This window comes from Sphaeramia orbicularis, chromosome 4 (genome assembly GCF_902148855.1).
Source record: "Sphaeramia orbicularis chromosome 4, fSphaOr1.1, whole genome shotgun sequence".
NCBI classification, from domain to species: domain Eukaryota; kingdom Metazoa; phylum Chordata; class Actinopteri; order Kurtiformes; family Apogonidae; genus Sphaeramia; species Sphaeramia orbicularis.
This window is the reverse complement of record NC_043960.1, coordinates 31,991,372-32,014,518: the sequence shown is the minus strand read 5'-3', so window position 1 is coordinate 32,014,518 and position 23,147 is coordinate 31,991,372. Positions and strand designations below refer to the sequence as shown.

The following is a 23,147-nucleotide window of genomic DNA, read 5'->3' as shown; positions in this document are numbered from 1 at the left end:
GAATACAACTAGTGAATGGCCTTAAATATCACAGTGTTGTTTCAGTGTTCCCTGCACTGCAGTAATATTATTGTATATAATAAAAATAGTAGTCACTTGGTTTATTATCTACATTGTTTTCATCTTCTTTTCTTATCATGTTACTCACTGTCTTGGTTAGATTTGCCCTTCGGATTTTATTGTCTTGTACTGATTTGAGAGTACGTTCATGAATTTTCGACCCCTGTTCCCAGGACTCCAGCTTCATAAATACTTTGTAGTGCGTCTTATTTGGCGTCACTATCCAACATGCTCCCCATCAGTCTCCCAAAGCCTTGATGATGCCAATAGAAAGTGCTAAGGGAGTGTCAGTATTTTTAGTCCGGATGATTTTGTTTTCATCGCACATTCTCCAGGTGCACCCATGAAGAGAAGCACAGTGTATTCAGCATCTGTGGGGAAAGATGTGTTTTAAGTGCCTTCTTTCCAAACTGTCTAGACAAACTAATTACCCAGCACATCATCCAATTTTTTTATTCCTGTCTGAAAGAGTTGGGTGTGGATGTTTGAAGAAGCCTTGCTACACGTTGCTGTGGTAACTGTTGTAAAAAAAAATATATATATATATATATATTTTTTGTTTGTTTGTTTGTTTGTTTTTTTTGAAGGTTGGAAATATTTTTTTAAAAATGCATTTTTTATATGATCAGGTTTTTGTAAACACTGCCTCAGAGTGAGTCAGGGTTTGTTTAGCTCCCACCTTGAATCAGATCAGATCTCAGATGTAACTGTGTTTTATAATTAAAGACTGGGTTGAATGTATGATTATTAATTATTCCTAGTGTTGTTTTAGCATTACAGTCACTTTGAAAAAAAAAAAAAAACATGTACTGTTAAATTTGCATTTTGGACAGTTTTAAGTCACTCTGTAGAAGATACAATCCTGCAGTTTCCTGACCACACCTGAACAAACTAAAGCAGAGAACTAATTTCAACAGCAGAGGGCAGTCAGCACATTGCAGTTACTTAAAGTACAATTTGCATAATGTAGGATACTTCACTAGATGATTATCTCGTCAAAGTCACAGCTGTTATAGTGGACAAAATCAAGTTAAAAGATGCATATTGGTGCTTAAAATGTGAAGACATTATTTATATCTCTTGGTAAACAGAAAGATCTACATGCACAGCAACAATTTACTTAAAATGATGCAAACCAGGCTTTCACTGACACTGAAAATTTGTATTTATTTGATAACAGTAGCTCTAACAGATTTAGAGAGGAGAAGTGAGTCGGATATACAGCAAATCTTTGGCCTGATGTTGAGTCAGGTTTAACATTTATTAGAAAACATCCACTGTGTCACATGTTAAGTGGGTAATCTAACATAAGAAGACACTTTACATGTGTTGCTCCAAGTTACACCTTGCAAGTTTCACAAGTCATAGTGTTGCCTGATCCTGATCTCGATTACTGCTCAAAAATTAGGGGCTTAAAAAAGAGCTGGTGCTTTGTTATTACAGAGTGGAGCAGCACGACTAGTACTTAGAGTCAAAAATGTGGTAAGATGACATCTATTAACAGTGTTTAAAGATATAAATGCACTTTTTGAATTTGTGTGGAAATGTGTGGTTCGCTTCTTTAGAATGCCAGCACAGAGAGGTTCAAATGTGGACACATCTTGTTGAAGGTTATGTGGAATGAATAAGGCTCATCACCATCATGTATTTTGGAGCTGTCCTAAATTGTCTCTTTATTGGGAGAAAACAAATGAAGCATTGATAAAGTGATTGGGCCAAGGTTTCTTTTAAATTTTGAAACTATGTTCTTAGGCAAACAACCAGACTGTATAAAAGGATTTTGTAAATAAAAAAAAAAATCTGTTGAATTTATTTTGTTGGTTGCTTGCAAGAAAGTACTCACTAGAAAATAGATGTCTGACAAATCACCCACATTAGAAGATTGGATAGAGCTTGTTCAAGAAATTTCCCTGATGGAGAAACTCACATTTGCAGTGAAGGCACTGGAGATAGTTTTGTTCTTTTTTGAAAAGAAAAGAAATATAGAAAAACAACACTGTAAAATGTTATATGTGAATGTGAATGTAAAACATGTAAATTCTCCATGACAAAATCAAATAAACACTTGAATTAAAAAAAGAAGATATAAATACTATTTTTTGAAAGTTGCGCTTACAGAAGGATCATGAAAAAGTATGCGATTGAAAGAAATTTACAAAAATATTTATTATTTCTTATAATGCATTTTTTATTAGTCAGATCTACAGGCCTGGTTGGTGTAGTAAAGGTACTTATCATGATAAAGCCATTGATTTCAGTTCATATACTGTAGATGATTATTAATAGTATTTGGTCTGGAAAGTAGCTGCTGACATGCCACTAACTTTTTCCTGATGTTTCATGTCACTGTCACATGTACTAACACAGCTGGATACACTGTAAATAACCAGGTCTGTCAGTTTTCCAGTGAAGACTATAAATGTCACGGCTGTGTGTGACTTACAAATGCCTCGTCGCTCACGTTTCACCTGTAGTTGCGACTTTTCACCAACATTGAGATGGTACAGCTGAATAACACACCTCTCCAGTGATTGGCTGTTTGTGTGTCACTCACAGCACATTCATTCAAGGGTTGTTATTATCTGTTTATGAGCCACAGAGGGAACACACTCTGAGTTTGTTTGTTGGTGCAGCTGAAATATTTGTTTTATGCTTTCGTGGCACTTTGCAGATAATGCATTGAAAGACTCATTAAGTTTTATGCATTGAAATATTTTACTATATTTTTACTGAGTTGCCTCTTTGTTAAATTCAGTCATGTTTTGTAAATATTTAGGGTCCTTTTTCTTTGTGGATGAAGCGTCAGTCACTGGCACATATTGTTCTTGTTTTTTTTAAGTTAAACCTGAATTTGCTTTTGATCCAGATTTTTGTAATTAAAATTAAGATTTGTTAAGTTTACAGTATATTTAATGTAGACTCCAGCAAAAACAGTTGTTGTCAGGGTTTCTGCGGTTTTGTCACAGCACCAAAAGTATGGAGAAATGTCTGGTTATTAAAGAGGACTGCTATGGCAACAACTAGTGGGATCCAAACAAGTAAAAAAAAGAAAAGAAAAGAAAAAAAGAAAACCCGAAAACATTTTATGATGATCGGGACGAGGCCTCCCAGGCATTTTGTGACAGAAGACAGTGGAGAGTACATGAGAAACTTTGCATTTGTTTCTTGAATGGCTGCAAAAGTTGAAACACTTGTTCCTCACTACATAAGCTGAAGTTTATCACTCTGCTTCCTTGAGTAGTAGATTCCCCAAAACTCTGACCTCAGCTGCACTTGTACTAGTGCTAGAACAAAATAAAAAACATACTAAAGCTAGATTTGATATTCCCCGCAAGTGGGAAATTGTAGTAGCAAAATCAAGTGGAATGAAAACACTCATTCCAAAAACAAAGCTGAGATCAGGAGCAGAGTCTGGCTGCACAGTATAAATTAATAAACACCAAGAGATGTGGAAATGTTTGGGGTAAAATCCTCTAAATTCATACACCTTGGGAGCGGCGTTCAGCTTGTGAACTCTTGTGGACACTTTTTTTTCTTAAAGTGGAAATATCTTTGCCAACAGCCCGCAGCTATGATATCACAGCTTTTGCATCATGACATCTCAGATGGCTGTATGTTCAAGACTTCAGAAGTTGCAAGAGCTGCCTTATAATGAATAATGTAAATACTCTACTTATCCTTAGATATTACAGGAGAATAGTGCACCACAAGTAAGCTTAACTCACTGCCTGTCGTTCTGTTTTTCTGGCCCTGTAGTCCATGCTGAATGAAACCTAAGACTGGTTTGTGGGATGGATACACTTATGGATGGCTGACAAACCTGCAGGGTCTATTGAGCAATCAGACCAGATTTGTTTGTTCATTCTGAGACAATGTGGGACACTTGCCATGACAACTGGAGCTTGATATTTATCTTGCGTGTTGACTTATGAGTCCGAAGCGCTTGAAAGACCAAGGAGGAATTTTTCATCACTTGCCCTGAAGCTGAAAATACAGTGTTGCTTTAAGCATGCGTGTATTTTGTGTAAATATTGTAGATTAAATAGAAATCTACTGGAAAGGTCGATTAAGGGTACATTTCCTCACTTTAGCCAATGTTGAAGTGCTAAAAACTGCAGTTCCTTGAATAATCACTTGAGGTTGAGTCGATCCTCATAGACTTCCGATCCCAATAGGCAACTTTCTCCTAAAAAAAAAAAAAAAAAAGAAAAAAAAAAACACTATATAGGTTCTCAAAATAGTAATCCTTCTCAGTTGTCAGTGTGCAGTGATGTATTTACTTGCAGAGACTCTCCCCACTGACTGGATTTTCTATTTTCCGCAAGTTCTGCTGTTTTTGGGACATTCCTGGGTGTCAAATTTCGGGCATTAAGGTTCTGCTTTCAGTGAATAACTTCATTGCACGGTGTAACAAGTGGAACAATATTTGAATGACTCCATTTATGCTGTTCTCTTCACACACATACACACCGACCGTTCAGCTTATCAGCTCTGTTGTGAGTCTGTAAATATGTTTGTTTTAGAATGTAATCGCATCAAATAAGTATTATTTTTCTGTTTCATTGTTATTTTGTTGCTACGTTGCTCATTCTGCCCAATCTGTTGCTTGTTCATCTACAGTTACACAGCTACATTACTTTTCATTAAAATTCCCATCTTTACAGCAAAAATAAACATGTTTTAGCCTGATAAACTTTTTAGATATCTACAACAGACTTTCGGTTTTCATGACAACCATACCAACACCAAACTTTTACTTACTACCATATTTAACGGACCTCTTTCACATCAACCATATCAGCTCATTAAAGTCTAAAACACACAAGTGTAATTGTTATCATTACATTGCTATGTCCACACAGATGTAAATGGGTATTTTCCTCTTCTGTTTTTAAAAAGAATTCTATACCCATCGCTGTCATTTTACAAATTGTCTCTGTTCACACAACAGCGCAAAAACAACTACAAGATTGGTACAAATGCTCAGATAAACCATTGTTTTTAGTGGACTTAAGACTGTGGACACTGTGGGCAATACTGGACACAGCAGACAGAGAGGCTTTAATCTGTCATGAGGATATAAGCTTAATTTGCTGTTAAGTGCTGATTTGATTGTCAAAATGTATTCCACAACCAAACCAGTAGATTTCATCACAACATTGGTACCCTGTCCATCCCAGTCCATCTCCTAAATGTATGTGTACAGGGTGGGGAAGCAAAATTTACAATATTTTGAGGCAGGGATTGAAAGACAGTGTATGACCAATTAGTTTATTGAAAGTCATGAGAATTTATTTGCCACAAGAAAATTGACATAATAGAAAATGTTTTTATTCTATGTGTCCTCCTTCTTTCTCAATAACTGCCTTCACACGCTTCCTGAAACTTGCGCAAGTGTTCCTCAAATATTCAGGTGACAACTTCTCCCATTCTTCTTTAATAGTATCTTCCAGACTTTCTCGTAATAGTTTTGCTCATAGTCATTCTCTTCTTTACATTATAAACAGTCTTTATGAACACTCCAACTATTTTTGAAATCTCCTTTGGTGTGACGAGTGCATTCAGCAAATCACACACTCTTTGACGTTTGCTTTCCTGATTACTCATATGGCCAAAAGTTTCTGAAAAGGTATGGATAATAGTGTTAGGTATGATTATGACATCAGTATATGTTTGGTTTCAAAACAATTGACGTAGTGCCTGCTGAGAAAAAACAACTAGATGTTCATTGTAAATTTTGCTTCCCCACCCTGTATGTCCGTGATGTACTGCATGTCCATAGATGCAGATGAAGCAAGCAGTGACAGATGCAGCTCCATGATATGTTTGAGGTGCGTTTTCAATACATGTAACTAGGGATATACCGATACCAGTATCTGGTATCGGTCCGATACTGAGTATGTGTAGTAATAATCGTACTTGTAAAAGTGCTCCGATACAAACACACCAATACCACTTGACGGCAGCATGATAGAGCACCTCATAGTGCAGCAGGTACATGGCAGAGGAGTAATGTCAGCAGTGTGGAGATTTTTCAAAATAAACAATGGTGACAAAAGTAACGGTGACAAGTTACGTGCAAGTTACGTTAAAGACACAGACAGATACAGACAGAGCGTACTGTCCATCCTCTGTGTACATTCCACATGTAATTCTGTCCGTTTTCCCGGAGCTAGCGGATGCGTACCCAGAGCCATATAAAGATCGTCATATTATCTTACATATAAGGCTCTGTGCGTACCCAGATGCAGAAGCAGTACAACTGGGGACAGTGGAGGTAGTGGATATTTTCAAAGAGCGACTGTGTAAGTTAGTGAAAAACTACTGACGTATTTATGCCAACGACCCTCATCAATGTCAATATTAGTATCCACATTAGTATTACCTCCTCTGTTGTCACCATGTTTGTTATTGTTGACTTTGTTGTTCTTCTTCTTCTCAAAAAACTTTACTTTTCTTCATGGTATTTGTCCAGTATGGTTAATTAAGAGCAGCACCCTCTCATGGATTGATTGAGAAACGCTCATTCCAATGCATTAAATGTCAGTAGCAGCACTTTGTTACAGTCAGACTAATGACAATGACAATAAAGCACATTTTCAAAAGTAACTAAGAACTGTAATGGTATTATTAAGTACTCATATCGGTACTCTGTATCGGCAAGTAATCAAATGTAAGTACTTGTACTTGTGCTCGGTCTGGAAAAAAGTGGTATCGGTGCATCCCTACATGTAACAATATGCAAATTGGACATCATTGTTTTCTAAACCCACCATTTTCCTCACAGATACACACAACAGGAGTTTTCACTCTAGAAAATGTTTTTAATAATCTCTATTGTTGCAAAACTGTTGCTTCAAACAGCATTATATGGTAAAATACAATGATTGTGTAATGTATAAACACGCTAAAGTTAACAGTTGTCAGACCTGACTGTATGTTAACATTTAGCTGAAAGTACGTGAAGGGGTTTAAAATGACTGTTAACCATGGTTGTAGTTGTTTACATTCATTTGGCATTTGCCTGATGACTGTCACCTCTCATTTTTAACCAGATCCTCTCTATTATCTAAATAATCTCTTTCCAAAAAACAAGATGGAAACAGCCATCAGCAAATGCCAAACTCCATGCTTCAAATTGGCAGTCCACAATTTTTTTGGTGATGTCATTAACACTTCTTCCACATTTTTTTACACATTATGATTCACATGTATAACTTTCTGAACCTGTCTGAGATCCAGCAGGTCAACCACCAACAGCCTATTGTGGGTATTGAATCCATTTGAGCCATGTTTGAACTAAAGTAGATTAAGTTGTGTGTTAGACACATACTCAAAGCAGTAACTAAGAGATGTTCTTTTTCAAATGAAGTCTAATATTTTTCTCACTCTTTGGCTTGTTCTTTAGCCTGGTTGAGGATAAAAAGTTAAATGGATGCTGGTGTTTTTTCTGCATCTTAAAGGGGTTATATTTTGCTAAACCCATTTTTATTAGTCTTTGGTACAATATTTGTGTATTTGGACCCTAATAGTTCATAAAGTTTGAATTTGAACCCTCCAGATGCTGCAAAGCTATTTTTATATTCATTTTGGCAAAAATCAAGTGGATTTCTACAATCCGTTTTAGTTCCTTCTTAATTTGTGACATCTATAATTAGTTATGTCATGACATTTGCACATTTAAGGTCAAGACTTCGACGAGCATTTCTCCGAATATGACATAATTGTTTGTCTGCAGCAGCAGTTGTAGTCCATACTGAAAATATGTCCAAACTTTAAGCCGATTATCTAAAATATTCAGATATGGGTTGAATGTGACAGAGCAGCACAGCCAACAACCTGGAGGGGGTGGGGCGTGAAGTGGCTCATGTGCATTTAAAGGGCCAGCGCTCACAATGACCTTTCTGGTGTCATTACTCAGAAATAGGGTTGAAGATGGACCTGTGGAGTTGAATTAATGAAGAATTCAGACCCAAGCATAGCATTTGCAGTTTATGTAGACCACAGGGAAAGGTTTTAAAAGGCATGATTTTATTTTAAAAAAGCAAAATATCACTGTTTTAAAACTTCATGAATGGCATCATACAGGTGTAGTCTGCTTTTGCTGTTCCTCTATTTTCGTGACTGTGTGGAGTTGAGATGCAGTGAAAGTCCAAACCCCCAGCTCTGCCACATAAACACTGTGAACACTTCCAAGGCCTCTGGCTGGAAAGCCCAGCCCTGCTCTGCCTGTTTGGGCTGGTCCTTCTCCCAGTGATAGCTTACCTGTGGAATTCTCCAAAGCTTTTTTATATCCCCATTTATACTAGGGCAATAGCTCTGTGCTCTTACAAAGGCCAATGTGTACAAATGTAACCTCCCCCATCCTCACTTGCTTTTGCTGAAATATAATCAGTCTTTTAGCCCAGGCTTTGCTTTTGTACCGCACTCAAGTTTTTCTTTCCGCCCCCTTTTTTCTCCTGTGCACCAACCTCACTCCAGAGGAGGCACAAAATGTTCAGCAGCAGCATTGTCATTTTGAAAGCACTTGTGTAAACAGGGTGAGATGATTGCATTATGATGCCGCCCCTCCCTGGGACCGTGACATATCAGCAGCTATTGTTTAGCCTCAGGTGTTTAAATCTGCTTGGCAGGAAATGCTCTTGCACAAGGTGTGTGTGGTAAAGTGAGCACATCAGCATGACAGATCATTAAGGAAATCAGAACACTGTTGGGAAATCGCATGCAGCCTGATTTATTTGTCTTCTTTGTTGCCTTTTTTAACCCAACAATGATAAGATTTTGCACAATTACATTTATATATTCCACAAACTGTGACCACTAATTCCACCATTGGTAGTTACAGCTGTTGACAAAACTATAAAAACACAGCAGGGGTTTCTTTTTTTATTACCATAATAAGATACACTTTATGAGCACAATTTTAATCTGTTGGATTATTTTGCAGGTTGCCTCTTGAAAACCCAGATGTTTGTGTATTCAGTACAGAAAATGCAAAGACATGAATGGAAGGATGCCTGGAGAAATGATGAAATTCTGATAGGCATGTCTGATATCAAGTCAGAAGTCAGTGTGTGTATGTGACTGTTGGATGGGAAGATATTTTTCTTGCGGATTTCTGCAGTTTCCTATGAAAAGCAGCTATCACGACATGCATAGTGAAAAACAGAATCTAGAAAAAAAATCTGCAAATGATACATTTCTTCAAGTGCTGCTGTTAAAATATTGATCGTTTTAGCAAAAACTAATTGACCTCAATCTTTCCTTTGACTATTTGCCAGATGAATATTATCCTGTAACCATATTCTTTGTTGTTGTTCTGCTACGAATGTAATTATGTTGCACTGAGGAGTCTAACCTGTCACTGCAGGTTTTTCAGGCTACTGTTTTGAACCAACTGTTTCGGTTTTATCCAGTAGTTGTTGTTAACTTAAAGGAGGAAATGATCAGCAGGAAAACAACAGGGACAGTCATGTGTCTGAAATGTCTCACCTCCATTATCAACAGATCTTAGAATCAGGTCTGTTCCAATAATCCAGTATTTACAAAGACATGTAACGTAAGAAATACTTTATTGTACAAGATCCCAATCCCCCTTTTATTTAGAATTAGTGCCCAGAATTATTAAGGTGCATGAATGCTTGAATAATGGACTCATCATCATCATATTACAGAGAATTGTATCTCCAACACTTGCAGCAAGACTCAACTTGTTATTAAGGTTGAATCTTCATAACAGCAGAAGTATAAAGGATGCATGCAAGATCCTTGTTTATAAGTCCATATTGTGTGTCTTGTACAATAAAACAGACTTTTGTCAATTTATTTTCATTCTAGTCATCTCAACTTATGTGGGTCATTCTATATATTTGGTGCAAAGTGTGGTCCCACCACCAAATAAAACAGAAGGCATTTAATGATTCAAATCTTAAATGTTTGCTAAGATCCTTAAATTTTCTATGCATACCCAAAATAATTTTTAATATAATACTAAACAGTTATAAAATCATCATGTGGAATTTTTATGTCACTAATGAAACCTGTGTCTTTGGCTGCATGTGCACAAGGAATAGTTGTGAATATTTAGAGTGAAAAATCTTAACATAATCTTGACCTCACCTCAGTGCTACGCAACACATTAAGCTAGCACAATTCTAAAGTTTTGCACACACACAAAAAATAAATTTTGTGCAATGATGTCTGAAACGTTTACATTATTGCAGGAAATAGATATTTTAGTGGTGATGCAGTCCAAGTTCGAGACTAATTTTCAGACTTGTGTATATGTGTTATTTGAGTTGATGCAACTTGTCTATTCATTACTTAGCCACGGGAGACACAAGCATAATTCTGACTAAACATGTAGAACTCCTGGACTCAAACCTGCCCTCTTTGAATAACCTAGACTGCATCAGTAACATGATAATCCAGTATGAAAAATGTTTTTAATGAAACACCATAAATGTAGTAGTTACTGCTATCTCAAATATTATTTAGGATCTGAATAGACAATAGATGATCGTCTTTTAGAAAACTTAGTAAATAGGTAGGACCATTGGATAATTAGTACAGTGAAAACCATCAGTTTGCTAGGAAGCATAAAGATTGGACAATGCCGGGATTAAAGAGGTTAAAATGTGAATGAGTGGTTCAGGAAGTATGAGATGTGATTGTCACACATGGATTGGCCAACGCAGAGTCCAGACCTGAATCCCTCTGAGAATCTTTGGGATGTGATGGAGAAGACTTTACCCAGTGGTCTGACTCTCCCATCATTTGTATTAGATCATGTTGTGATATCTATTGTGACACTGAATAAGCATTGTGTGGCATAAAGATGGTCCAACAAAATACTGCATGACTTATTTGTGGTCAGGCAGTGTAGTTAACACCAATCCACAGAATAGCTCCTATACATGATGTAAGACATGTAAAACGTCCTCACATTGCTACTTTTGTCTGCTTAAGGGCTCACTTATGCTCTATGTTAAAGACGCAGACGGATACGGACCGAGTGTTCTGTTTGTCCTCTGTGTACATTCTGTATGTAATTCTGTGCATTTTCTGGGAGCTTGCGGTTGCACACCCAGATGGAGAATACAGAGCAGTACCACTGGGAACCGTGGAGGCACTGTTGAGGTTTGAAGAGAATAATTTCCAAAAATAGCAGAACTTTTCAAAGAGCGGCTGTGTGAGTTAGTGAAAAACTACCAACCTATTTATGACAACTACCCTTCTCAATATCAAGTATCCACATTAGTAAAACCTCCTCTGTCGTTGTCATGTTTTTTATTATTGACTTTCCTCTTCTTCTCCAAAAACTGTACTCTTCTTCATGGTATTTGGCCAGTATGGTAATTAAAAGCGGTGCCCTCTGATGTATTGATTGAGAAACGGTCATTCCAAAGCAATGGACGCACAGAAGGATGAAAGCAGTAACGCATGACAACGTTAGAAACGGACATACCTATTTAAGCATGTAAAGCAAGCATTAATGTGCCTTAAAATGTCAAAAGTAACTAACTGATATTAAAATGGTTGTGTCTGTTCAATGAACTAATTAATGGTGACAACTCTAAACTGATGCAAATGTTCTACATACAGTAGTTAAAATGACACATAAACTTCAGCCAGTGCCATCAGTGGTCGATTTTGGTCAACATAGCAGATATTTTCCAATGCCCATGTTCAGTCTATATATTTTTTCATGTCTAATAAGTAAGTGGAATGTTATGTGGGTGTTTATTTCCAACTTCATATCCAAGAAACTGCTTTTAAACATCTCAGTTCCAGTGCAGAAAAAGTAGTGTTGCCATGAAAAGTGATACAGAAGATGATGTTCTGAACTCTCCTTGACCCTGAACCTTTTGTTCAGTAACAGCGATACCTGGAGATATCCCAGGTATTAGAACATATTTGATGGACAAACAGTAAATAGAGAATTGTAAAGATCTTCACATCAGCACCAACGATGGGATCTGTGAGTGTTTGGAGGTCTGTTTGCTCTAAACCTTCTGAGGTTTCATTAGCTGAGAAAAGATATGACTTGGGGGCATTTTCATTAAAACCCTGGTATTTGCTTTAAAATGACTAAAGAAAGCGAAGTAGAAGACAGATAATATGATGAATGCACTGTAGATCACCTTTAAGCCTGGTAAACAGAAGATTCCCCTCACATTTAGTATTTGCCCTGACAGATATGTGCCATTTTTCATTGTCTGAACATTATTACTATGATGCTGACATGTCTAGTCCCTGCCATAGGGAAACATAGTGAACTTATGTTAACATTAAGAGAAAAACACTAGTTTATGAGTTGTTATTCATGCAAACAAATACAATTTGCAGTAGCTTTCTCTATGTATTTTTAGCATCATTAAATTTTATTAATTTTTTTCTCATACAGCATGTTACCAGCGATTAAAAAGCCATAGGCAAAATCAATTATGTGTGCAAAATTGTCAATTTTAAATGCTTTAACAATGTGGCTGTTCTGGATGTGGCCAGAGGCGAAGAATGCGTTTATATTCAACACCTCCTGTATGACTGTCAATAGAAAACAAAAGCTTGTTTGTAGAAAGCAGGGAGTGATGTAACTGATCTGATGACAAGATGAACTCTGGAATCTTGAGTTGTGTCAAATGCCTCCATGTTTGTATTAATGTGTTTAGGAGAGAAGGGGAGGGGGTGCGAGTCTTCTGGGACCGACTGAGAGAGCCTACCTTCACCTCCAGGTGGAATCCCTTCACCACCGACTTCCCTTTCATCACCTTCACTTACCATCCTGTGAGGAATGTCAGTGACATGTTTACTGCTCTCTGTGATGTAAGTTCATTAATTATCACAAAGCAATTGACTTTGTTTATAGATTATATTTGTATTTTTAATATTTAGAAATGAAGCACTCATATTAACAGAGGGGAGCAGCATGTTACCAGGAAGATGTGATGATAAAACTGGCCAATATGCATGGTTTATGGTCTATAGCCCTCTGTAATGACTGTATCCACTCCACACACTTGTATTGGCAGCAGTGTGCTACATTTACACTGCAGGTGGAGTACTTCTTCAGCGTGGCTATTCATCAGAGGGACATCACAGAATTGTACAATTGCAAAATATTGCACAATATTAGTATAACTGCTGTTACAGGCGAGGCAAAAATGGTGGAAGAGCACACGTAAAACCTCACGTTACAAATTTCAAAATAAAACAATAGATAAGGTGTGAGAAGATGGTTGTTTAGACTTCAGATCTCTGGTCAGTTTATCAATATAGAGCTTGGAGAAGATTCTGGATCTAGCAAGATATGATCCTCATGATTGATTTTATCTCACACTTGGAAACACTTTATCTCATTTGGAACAGTGAAGGTGAAAAATAGCAGATGATGGTATCTAGTCAGGCTTGGTCTTGAAGAAATGCTGTGGGAAAGAGGAATAACAGGGAGTAAAATCTGACTTGCAGATACCACAAGAGTTACGAGTTGATAGTGATTTAGTTTGTGTTATTGTGTGACTTCAGACCGTAATTAATCCACGAACCAATTGATGCAGCGGTGACCTGCACCTTCTAAGTTGCAGCTAACTCTGCTTCTAAACTAATGACTGTTGTGGTTGGTCACATCCCTTTTAACAAAGACCCTGATTTCTATGCAGAGGAGTCAGGGCAGTTTTTCAGATATTGAAACACTAAGAGGAACAGTGAGTGACTCTCCATGTGTTTCTGTTGAGGTTTGCTGTTGACTTTGAAGAAGGCAGCGTTGCTTCTTTACCTTTGGTTTTAGCAACATATCAACCCTATGTCTCATCCTCTCAAGATAAATGTGTCTTTTTTCTCTGTTTCAGGAAGATGTGGTGTGTTAAAGTAGACTGTCAACTGAAGATAATGTGCATTAGCATGCTAGCATATGAGCACATGTTTCAGTGTGCTAGTTAATGAATGAATCATGACAACATAATGACACATCCTATCACAGCAGAGTATAGCGTACGCTCTGCTGATACAATCCAACATATGAGTCTATTGTTTATTTTAATTTGTCAGTGAGACCAATCCAAACAGCAGTGCTGGATCTTTTCATGTAGGACTGAGGGAGATTGAACACTATAGTGACTCAGTACTTCCCCTAGTGTCAAGTGGTATAACTTTAGAACATGTGCAGCTAGCTGGTTAGCATGTTAGCTCTTGTAAATTTCACTGCAGTACAGTATAGTGACATTTTTGACATTATATCAGAACTATCATTTTTTCTTTCTAATGACAATTGTAGGTCACTTAAATGTCATAAAGAAGAAATATGACGAACAGCACCTTTAACAGATTCACTTTACTCACAGTAGGATTAATAGGTGTGGTTTTAATTACCAGGATTTAAAGGTATTTGACATTTTGCTTCTAAACCAAAGTAATTAAGTTAATGAAGACTTCAGGAACAAGATATTCCACAGACTTCACCATCAACAGGTTTCACTGGACTATTTCCAGGGAAAGGTGGAGTAAGTTTAGGAGTCAGGTATCAAAACTTGCCACCACCTAAAACTGAAACTCTAAAACAGATGGAGAAAATAGGTTCTATGATGACCTGAACCTTTTTTCAGTCAGGGTTGTGGTTTTTTCAGTTATTTAGTCAAATATTTGTAAGGTCCTTCAGTACTTAAAGTTTCCTAATAAAATTGATGATACGTTCTGTAGAGTCATAAAGAAACTAAAGAGGAATCAGCTTTGTGGTGAGGATTCATCGTGTGGGTGAATGAGTCATTGAACTTCCTGGAATTTATCACATCAGATATCCTTCAGGTGTATCTCATCATTTCTGATCTGTAGTAAAACAATCACCTAATTCAAGATAAGCAGTCATCCTCCACTGCATTAGAACCAATGATAGCATATGATGACGCTGGCATTTAAAAAAAAAAAAAAAAAAAAAAAAAAGCAAGAATTATGAGTACAAAATATGAAGACACAAATATAAGTAACATTGGATATACACGGTCCAATACTAAAGTAGGATGAGTGTTGGAATGAACAGAGACAGGGACAGAGGTATTATTTAGGGGTGGGTGAACTATTAAATCATGGTTTTTCTCGAAAAACTTCACAAATTCAACATACAGATCCCAGATCTGTGTAATAGATGCAGAGAAGATAAGGGCACTTTATTCCATATGGTTATGTCCAAAAACCAAGGAATTTTGGGGAAAAGTTAGTTATGCTACAGAAGATTTTATCAGTGAAACTAGTGCTGGAATCCAAGTTTTTTATATTAGAATTATACCCTGGAAAATTCACATAAATCACTATGAGAAAATCCTCATAAACCTGGGAATATTACAAGCAAAGGGAGTGATCACTCTGTCATGGAAAGAAATAGGCAAACCGAGCATAGCAAAATGGCTCAAAGAATTGTCTTTATGTTTACCACTTGAAAAAAATCACATACACTTTAAAAGACAAACAAGACATTTTTTGAAAAAATGTGGGGCCGTTTAATAAATTATATTAAGAACAAAGATTTGACTTATCTGTTGCGGGTATCTGGGACACCATAATTATTCTCTGTGAGGGTCCACACTCATATGCTGTATTCTGACAATGCTACTCAATATCTGCAAGGACTCTCATGGATTCAAGCCTTGATTTTAAATGTACCTTTTTGTCTCTTTATTTGATTGTTTATATGGTTCTATTTTGTATATATGGCCTGTAAAAAAAAATCTTAATAAATATTTTATTGAAAAAAAAAATCATGCTTTATCTAAATTAGGGACATGATCTCCTCTTCATTGTATTTTACAGAGAGAGTATTTCACTATGAGCTGGTAGCATTTACATTTTTAAAAACATTTTTTAGCATCTTTCTGTGTTTGTTTTTAGTCTGTGTAACTTCTGAGAGATGCTTTAGTTATGTTAGACTGTAAAAACATTTTGGGGATTTTTGAAACTGTAGATGTAAGACATGCAGTATGTACAGTTAGGGTGTGGACTAGTGTCTATGTCATTAGCTATTGAGAAATTCATGCAAATGCAGTATTTCTAGTTGGATGATAAAAACAAAAACATACACAGCCTTTAAAGACTAATTTAAAGACTAAAAAATTCCTTTTTGGTTGCTTTTCTAAAAGGTTAGAAAATTATTATTAGTTTGTGGATTGTGGTTCTGCCTCAGAAGATCATTATAAATACACTGGTCAACACTTTTGCAACCAGGAGAAAAATTCCTGATTTTATCTAAATTAGGTATGTTGATTACGAAAGTGACATTTCTGCACAATTATCTGGTTGACTCTCAAGCCTCAAATTATGATCCACTATTTCAGGACACTTTAAATGGATATGAATGCCTGGGTTACAGACTACTGTTCAGAACTTATTTGCTTTGTTCACACCTTGATGTTTTTCCCACTCATTTTGGATGATATAAGTGATGAGCTGGTGAATGATTTCATCCATATATTGCTGAAATATAAACCACAAACCTCAGGGCTTCAACTCAAACATACGGATGATCACTGCTGGCGTCTACAGCAGGAAACTGTCACAACCCATAAGTACAACAAGGCTTTCTTTTTTTTTTTTTTTTAATTCTGCATTAGCTGATGGGCTCTGCTGCTCAGGCTTGGTAGCATGACAAAAAAGTCTTATGAAGGCGAAATGTATTACCTGTCATAACCCAGGATTGAAGGAGGGACCTTTAGATCTTCAGTCTAACGCTCGCCCTACTGAACTATTTTAGCCTGATAGCTGTTAGGAGTAAATGTCACCAGTTTAAGATGCAATACTGCAATAAATGCCATGAGGTTTTTTTTTTCTTTTTTACAATACATGAGAAAGGAAACTAGGAAAAAAACCAAGAACTATTTCCTATTGTATGTGGATTTGCTGTGGAAGACTATTTCGTTAGTGATTGAAAAAACACAACCAAAATATCAAGGAGCAGTTACAGAAAACAGATGAGTCATGAGGATGACGTTAGAGTGGAGCAATAATCTGGTGCTGTGTATTGACATTTCAGCAGTCAACCTTTATGTCAGACCTGCTGCTTTTATGATCATGCACACTCAGAGTGGACATACAGATGATTAAATGACTACATACAGACACTGATTGGTCAAAAAAAAGAGGATTGAAAGGGTGGCATGCCCAAAAATTCTATTAGTGAGAAATAACCACCTATAAAACCAGTTTAAGACTAAACATTTACATTTCATGGCGAAGTCAAATTTTTTGCTTTTTACTCTGCAATTTCAACAGGGCATTGGGTCACAGCACCCCATATCACCACCCTCTGGGCAGATGGGAGTTGCTATGAACCATAATATGACACCCAGGTCTATCTGACCCCTGTGAAATATGCAAACTTAACATAACACAGCTGTTACAAACATGTTCCACCAATAGAGCTTTACAGAACCAAGTGTCTTATTTATTAATACTAGTGAAGTGATTAGCTCTGGTTCTTCTGCATCATAGTCTTTTATGTTAAAAGACCAAAAACTGTGTATGAACAATGAATGGAGCTAAAGATGTCACCCACTTTTGGCAGTTATGGTGTTTTTGTTTGTTTGTTTTTTTGGTTGTTTTTTTGTAAACAGAAGGGCCCATGTTTGAGATGTAAAGCTTGCCAACCTAATACTAACAGTGAAAACACAGACCATAATTACATCAAATATTGTCATAACATTGACATCTTGATGTAATTGCAGTTACTTCTATGATATGTTGCCGCTAAACATATGACAGAATTTTCTTGTAGGAGCTGATCTTAGTATATTCAGTGTCTTATATTTCTTTTATCCGAGTTAAATCATCCAGTAGCTGTGGATGAAACAGATGGATATAAGAAACACCTCACGGACGGTGGCTTTGCTTTATTTTTTTTCATTAGTTTAGTTATCTTTACAATCCTTATTTGCAGTTACAGTTCTCTCTCAACTCTCTGAGCATTGTAATTTATAACAAACAGTGCTTTATGTTTTTTACATCTTTCTTTCATTCTTGGATTATTATGATGTGTAGAGTCTGATATATTTATTCAGCTGCCATAGTGATTATCAAATTGCGATAGGAAAAACTACAGTAGACTGGGAATGTGTTAAAAGGAGTGAGAAAAGTCTGTCTCTGTAGTGTCTGTCAGTCACAGCCCACACATTCACAGTGGCCACACCCCTGTCTATCCATTGAGCCCTATTCTGTAATTTAAAGAAGTTAGTTGGATAAGAATTCACTGAACTGAGAAATTAGATACATGGACCAAAACTGTTTGTTGTACAAGGCTATGAATTAGTTAAGTTGTGTTGTAAAGTTGGACGTTTTAACTGGGCTCAATGGACTTTTCCTCATTTTGGAGTCAGGTACATGTAGTCATTTGAGGAAGAGTACATTTTGATGTTTTGTGCATTGACTTCATCTTTCAGCCCTGGAGGTTTGATCATTTAAAAGTTTAAAAGGTGTCTGTCTTTTCCTCGGAAGTAAATAGTACCAGTATAGGTCATCGTTAGACATGGTTTGACATACAAATCAAAACCAAGCAATGAAGATTTTTCTTGTCTTGGCAGGTGCAGCTGAATAATACACTGAATGTTTTACCAAGGAAAAGCAGGGCAGGTATCAGGGCATGTACGCCGCACCCTAACAAAGGTCTGGTAACTGTTTCTGTGTCGTATTTGTTACACAGATCCAGATGTTTCGTGAACAGCTCAAAGATGCAGCACAGAGAGCCCACACCATGAAGCCAGTTCCAGGGAAGGCCAACGGAGTCCTGGTCCTGAATCAGAACATCCATATCGACGCATACGTGGGTCTCATGTCCTTCTTAGGAAACCAGAACAAACTGGGCTACTCCATGGCTCGGGGAAACATTGGCTTCTGATTTCTCTGTTTTTAGACATTTTCTGTCATTGCTTTCACAAGATGTTTGTTGATAAGTTTATTTACAGGGAGTTAAATTGAGAGGTGATTTATCAGATTCAGCTTTGCTTTTATTTCACAGTGAAGCGAGGCTCTCAGGATGTGTTGTGTGTGATTCCCTCCACTGATTATTACCAGTGTGTGGAGTATGAGTGCTCAGAAATATCCACATTTCAACACCGCTCTTCACTGGATGACGGATCCCCGTTGCACTCAAGGAGCTTTGTATTTGCTCCTCACTGATATGGTAATTCAACTCTTTCGCAATGGGACTCCTTTCTTCCTCCCCCAGCGTCTCTGTTAAAAGCTCATTCCCATGCCTTTCAGCCCCTTAGAGATTCACTGGAGCATGGGGGCACATTTGTCAGTTTAGTTTTATGCTTCACAGTGTATTTTTACAGTGCATACAGTGCTGGAATTTCCCCTTTGATTTGTGCGTTTACTGTGTGCTTGCTGCCTTGTTTGGTGTCATGTGTTTGTCATGAGAGCCTGTCACAAACAACAAAATATAGCTTTGCATATTCCTTTTCATTTTTTTAAGAGTTGATTCCTTTAAGCGGCATTTATGTCTTATAAATATACTTTTCCACTTGAGGAATGGCTACAAAAGCAGGTCAAATAACATATGAGTAAACTGTCCAACTTTAAAGCAGAAATAAATATGTATACAGCATTTGGTGTCATAAGATAATTTCAGCATTCATGGTAAATGTATAGGGATGGGAATTTCTGTATAACACATTTAAGTGATAGTAGGGCTTAAAGTTATTAATAAAAGTCAAAACTTCGGTGTGTGGACTAATCACTATCTTTCTGACCCTCATTTTGCAGCTTCTGTTTATAGAACAAGACCCAGTTCAAGTTCAGTCAGGTGTGGCCACCACTTGTGCATCATAATCTTCTCTCAATTACTTAGTTTTTGAGGTCACATTTACCTTGACCTTTGACCTTTCACCTTCAAATTGTATAGAGGTGGAGTCCCAACCCATCTGGTGTTCCCTTTGTATCAGAAATATATGAACGGCAGTCAGCTGTTAGAATTTACGTCTATTGTTTGTTTATTTAAAATGTAAAAAGTAAAAAAGTCAACAGTTTGTGGTGGACGTAGTTAGATAATATCCAGTTTAGTGGACTTTCTTAACACATTACACTTCATCCCACACCAAAATGATTGCTACCTCAGTTTTTTGTTTTGTTTTTTTCTAAATAAAGTCCCATGGATGAACCCAGAAGACTCAGGACTTTGTTTCCCTATTCAGTCCCATTTGAACATTGGTGTCACATTCAAGAAAAGTGGGACCTTCTTATAGGCTATAGTTGCAACATGCATAAATCTAATAAATCAAATTTCCTATTAGATAACTCTCCCAGCTGTAGTTAAGAAGATACAATAAGAGGACCATCAACCATCAGCATTTTGTTTTGTAAATGTTTGATCAAACTTACCACATATTCAGCCTCTTAGCATAATTTAGCTACATTAGCTCATGTTAGCATGGATAATTTACAACTGCCTTTCCCAAACATGGGGTTGGAATCCAAAATGGACCAACAGTAGTTTACAGTGGGTCACTGTTAGACTAAAAAAATAAAAGAATAATATGATTTTATCCAATTAAAACAGAGTGTGGTGGAGAGTTTAGAAATGTTATGTCAGCAAACCTTGTGAAAATATGTGAAGAGTAACACGAGAAAAAATAAAACAAAAAAGACACAAGATGAGAACTAGAAAAGCACTCGGAGAGCGCAGACCTCCGCCAAGCGCAAAAATTCCCCACATAATCGGTGATACAAATCCTACATTTATTTTTTAAAATAAAATCCGCCTTCTGGATCAGATCCGGATCAGCCTTTGAAATGTGATAGAGGACCCCATTGTCAATTCCTGAGTTAAATTTCATGAGTTTTGGTCAATAATTAAGCGAGATATTGGGAAACAAAAATTTTGGCCCCACTTACCACAATGTTAACGAAAATTTCAAAGTGCTCCAGAATCCAGGATTTCTTCCGGATCACCCCCAAAAGTTAATCATTTCTTCCTTATCCCATTTCCCACAAACCCTGAAAATTTCATCAAAATCTGTCCATAACTTTTTGCGTTATGTTGCACACTAACGGACAGACAAACAAACCCTGACAAAAACATAACCTCCTTGGCGGAGGTAATTAACAGTAAAAAGATGAAAATTATGTGAAAGTAAGAAATGCAACATGAAAGGTCTAGCAAAACGATAATCTAAATGGCATTATGTAAAAGACATAAAAACATAAAAATAAAAATGTAGAAAAAAACTAACAAGATAAAATTATACTTTTTGTACAATGAAGTCCTGGGGAATTTTTGGGGAGTTTTGAGCTGAGAAAGTTTGGGAACCACTGGAGAACTGGATTAAAATGTCTGTCAACTAGCATGCTAATTATCTGCTAACGTAAATGAGTGTGTTTCTACATTGTGTGAAGTCGACATGTTAGCATGTAGCAACTAGCTAAAGCAGTGTTAGCAATATGGTCTCTGTTGTCAATAAGTTAGCGGTAGCATTAGCTTGGGAAATGTCCCCTTGATAATGGCAAACTTGTGGCATTAACCCTTTCATGCATAGTGGGCACTCCAGTGGACGGTTATTCTACAGCTGTTCTCTTGTATATTCATGGATTTTATTGTTTTAGTTCCATATCAGCCAACACAGTGGACGCTTATGCATCATCCCATACAGTGACATTTACACCATTACTGTAACTTTGCTGTTCTTTATAAACCTGATCTGCAGTAACATATTTGAGTGTAAATCAGTTGCTTATTGTTATTAGATTGTAATTAACTTAAACTAAAAGTTGTTTTTCTTTTTCTTTTTTTTTTTTTTTGCATATTATCTCCATAAAATGAGTAATAACTAATACTAGAGTATGTTCAAATCTGACAAAACATCAGATAAGCAGCATTAAAAAAATGTATTTCATAGTTTTCATACAGTAAATTATTAAAAACATGTTTCTTTGCTTTAAAAATTAAATGCATGGTGTCCAGCTGAGTGGACATTTTTGCAGCTCCATTAAAAATAGTTGCATTGTTTTTTTCCTGCCTAAAGAGGAATAAAAACACTCAGGAAAATTCATGCATGAAATGGTTAAAACAGTGTTCCACAAATCAAAAGGTGTCGTAACATGGCTTCACGTCTTTTAACATTTTCTGGTAAACCTAGACTTTTGACCTCCTGGCAAAACCACAATTTGTGTATCTGGTTCTGGTTAATATCACACAATAAAAGTGTCTAAAACTGACAAGATAAAATAGTGTTTTTCTCACAAATTACACCAGCCCTTAAAAGTGACAAATACAAGTGAATCCAATCTGTTTTCAGGCTTCAGGAAACAAGGTTAAGTAGTGAGTGTCCCTGGCATACTTGCAGCTGTTACTCCACAAGGTAAAGTATATGTTTAAGTTCACCACCTTTAGTATCATGTATCATAACCCTGGGGTTTGAAGGGGTTAACATGTTTCCTCCCAGAATGAGGACGTGTCTCTAATCCTTGATCAAGCACTGCTCTGGCCTCAAGCAAAAGCACCTCATCCATATTTCTGCTCTTCAAGTTGTAAAAGATGTTGAGAAAAGAGGATTAACTGCCAGATAAATGAGCGTTTATAACGTTCTGGAGTTCAGCCCCTCAAGAACATTTCCACAGTTTCACATTTGGGTCATTTAGGGGAACACGGTTCAAAGAATGTCCAACGGTGTCCTTCTGAAGTCTATTTTTGTTTGGTTTCCATGGATTACACATCTACCTGTAATTGTTCTTTAATAGCTAGCAGGTTTTATCCTGGTAGCAGGTCCTGTAGTTTACAAAAACATTCAGTTGTAGTATGACTGTAAAGGCTCTAAACACTGTCATGTCACAAATGGTTTGAAATAATGATGGACCTCTTCAGATCTAATGTTTGTGATTGTTCAGATGATGCAGCCTGCGTGTTGTGTCATGAACTGCAAATCTTTGTGGAGTGCCATTCTTTCATTTTTCAAATTTAAAAAAAAATAAAACATAAGACTATTATTTCACCTTACATATGTGTAAACCTCTAAATGTGATGTGAGTGGCTTTTAATGTCAGGATATGGGGTAAATATGGACTAGGGTGTATGTGCAGATGTGCGTGCAGGAGGCAGGAGGGAACATAGGTGTGTT

General features: G+C 36.8%; 1 protein-coding gene across 1 annotated transcript in view; it reads left to right on the top strand.

Annotated features, from left to right (window-relative positions):
• tprg1 (tumor protein p63 regulated 1) overlaps window positions 1–20,194 on the top strand; it is a 32,558-nt gene extending 12,364 nt beyond the window's left edge. The window contains exons 5-6 of the mRNA XM_030132005.1: window positions 12,732–12,885; window positions 18,737–20,194. Coding sequence (XP_029987865.1) covers window positions 12,732–12,885; window positions 18,737–18,931 — 349 coding nt within the window. The 3' untranslated portion in view covers window positions 18,932–20,194. The remainder of the gene's footprint in view (window positions 1–12,731; window positions 12,886–18,736) is intronic.
• The last annotated feature ends 2,953 nt before the right edge of the window (window positions 20,195–23,147 follow it).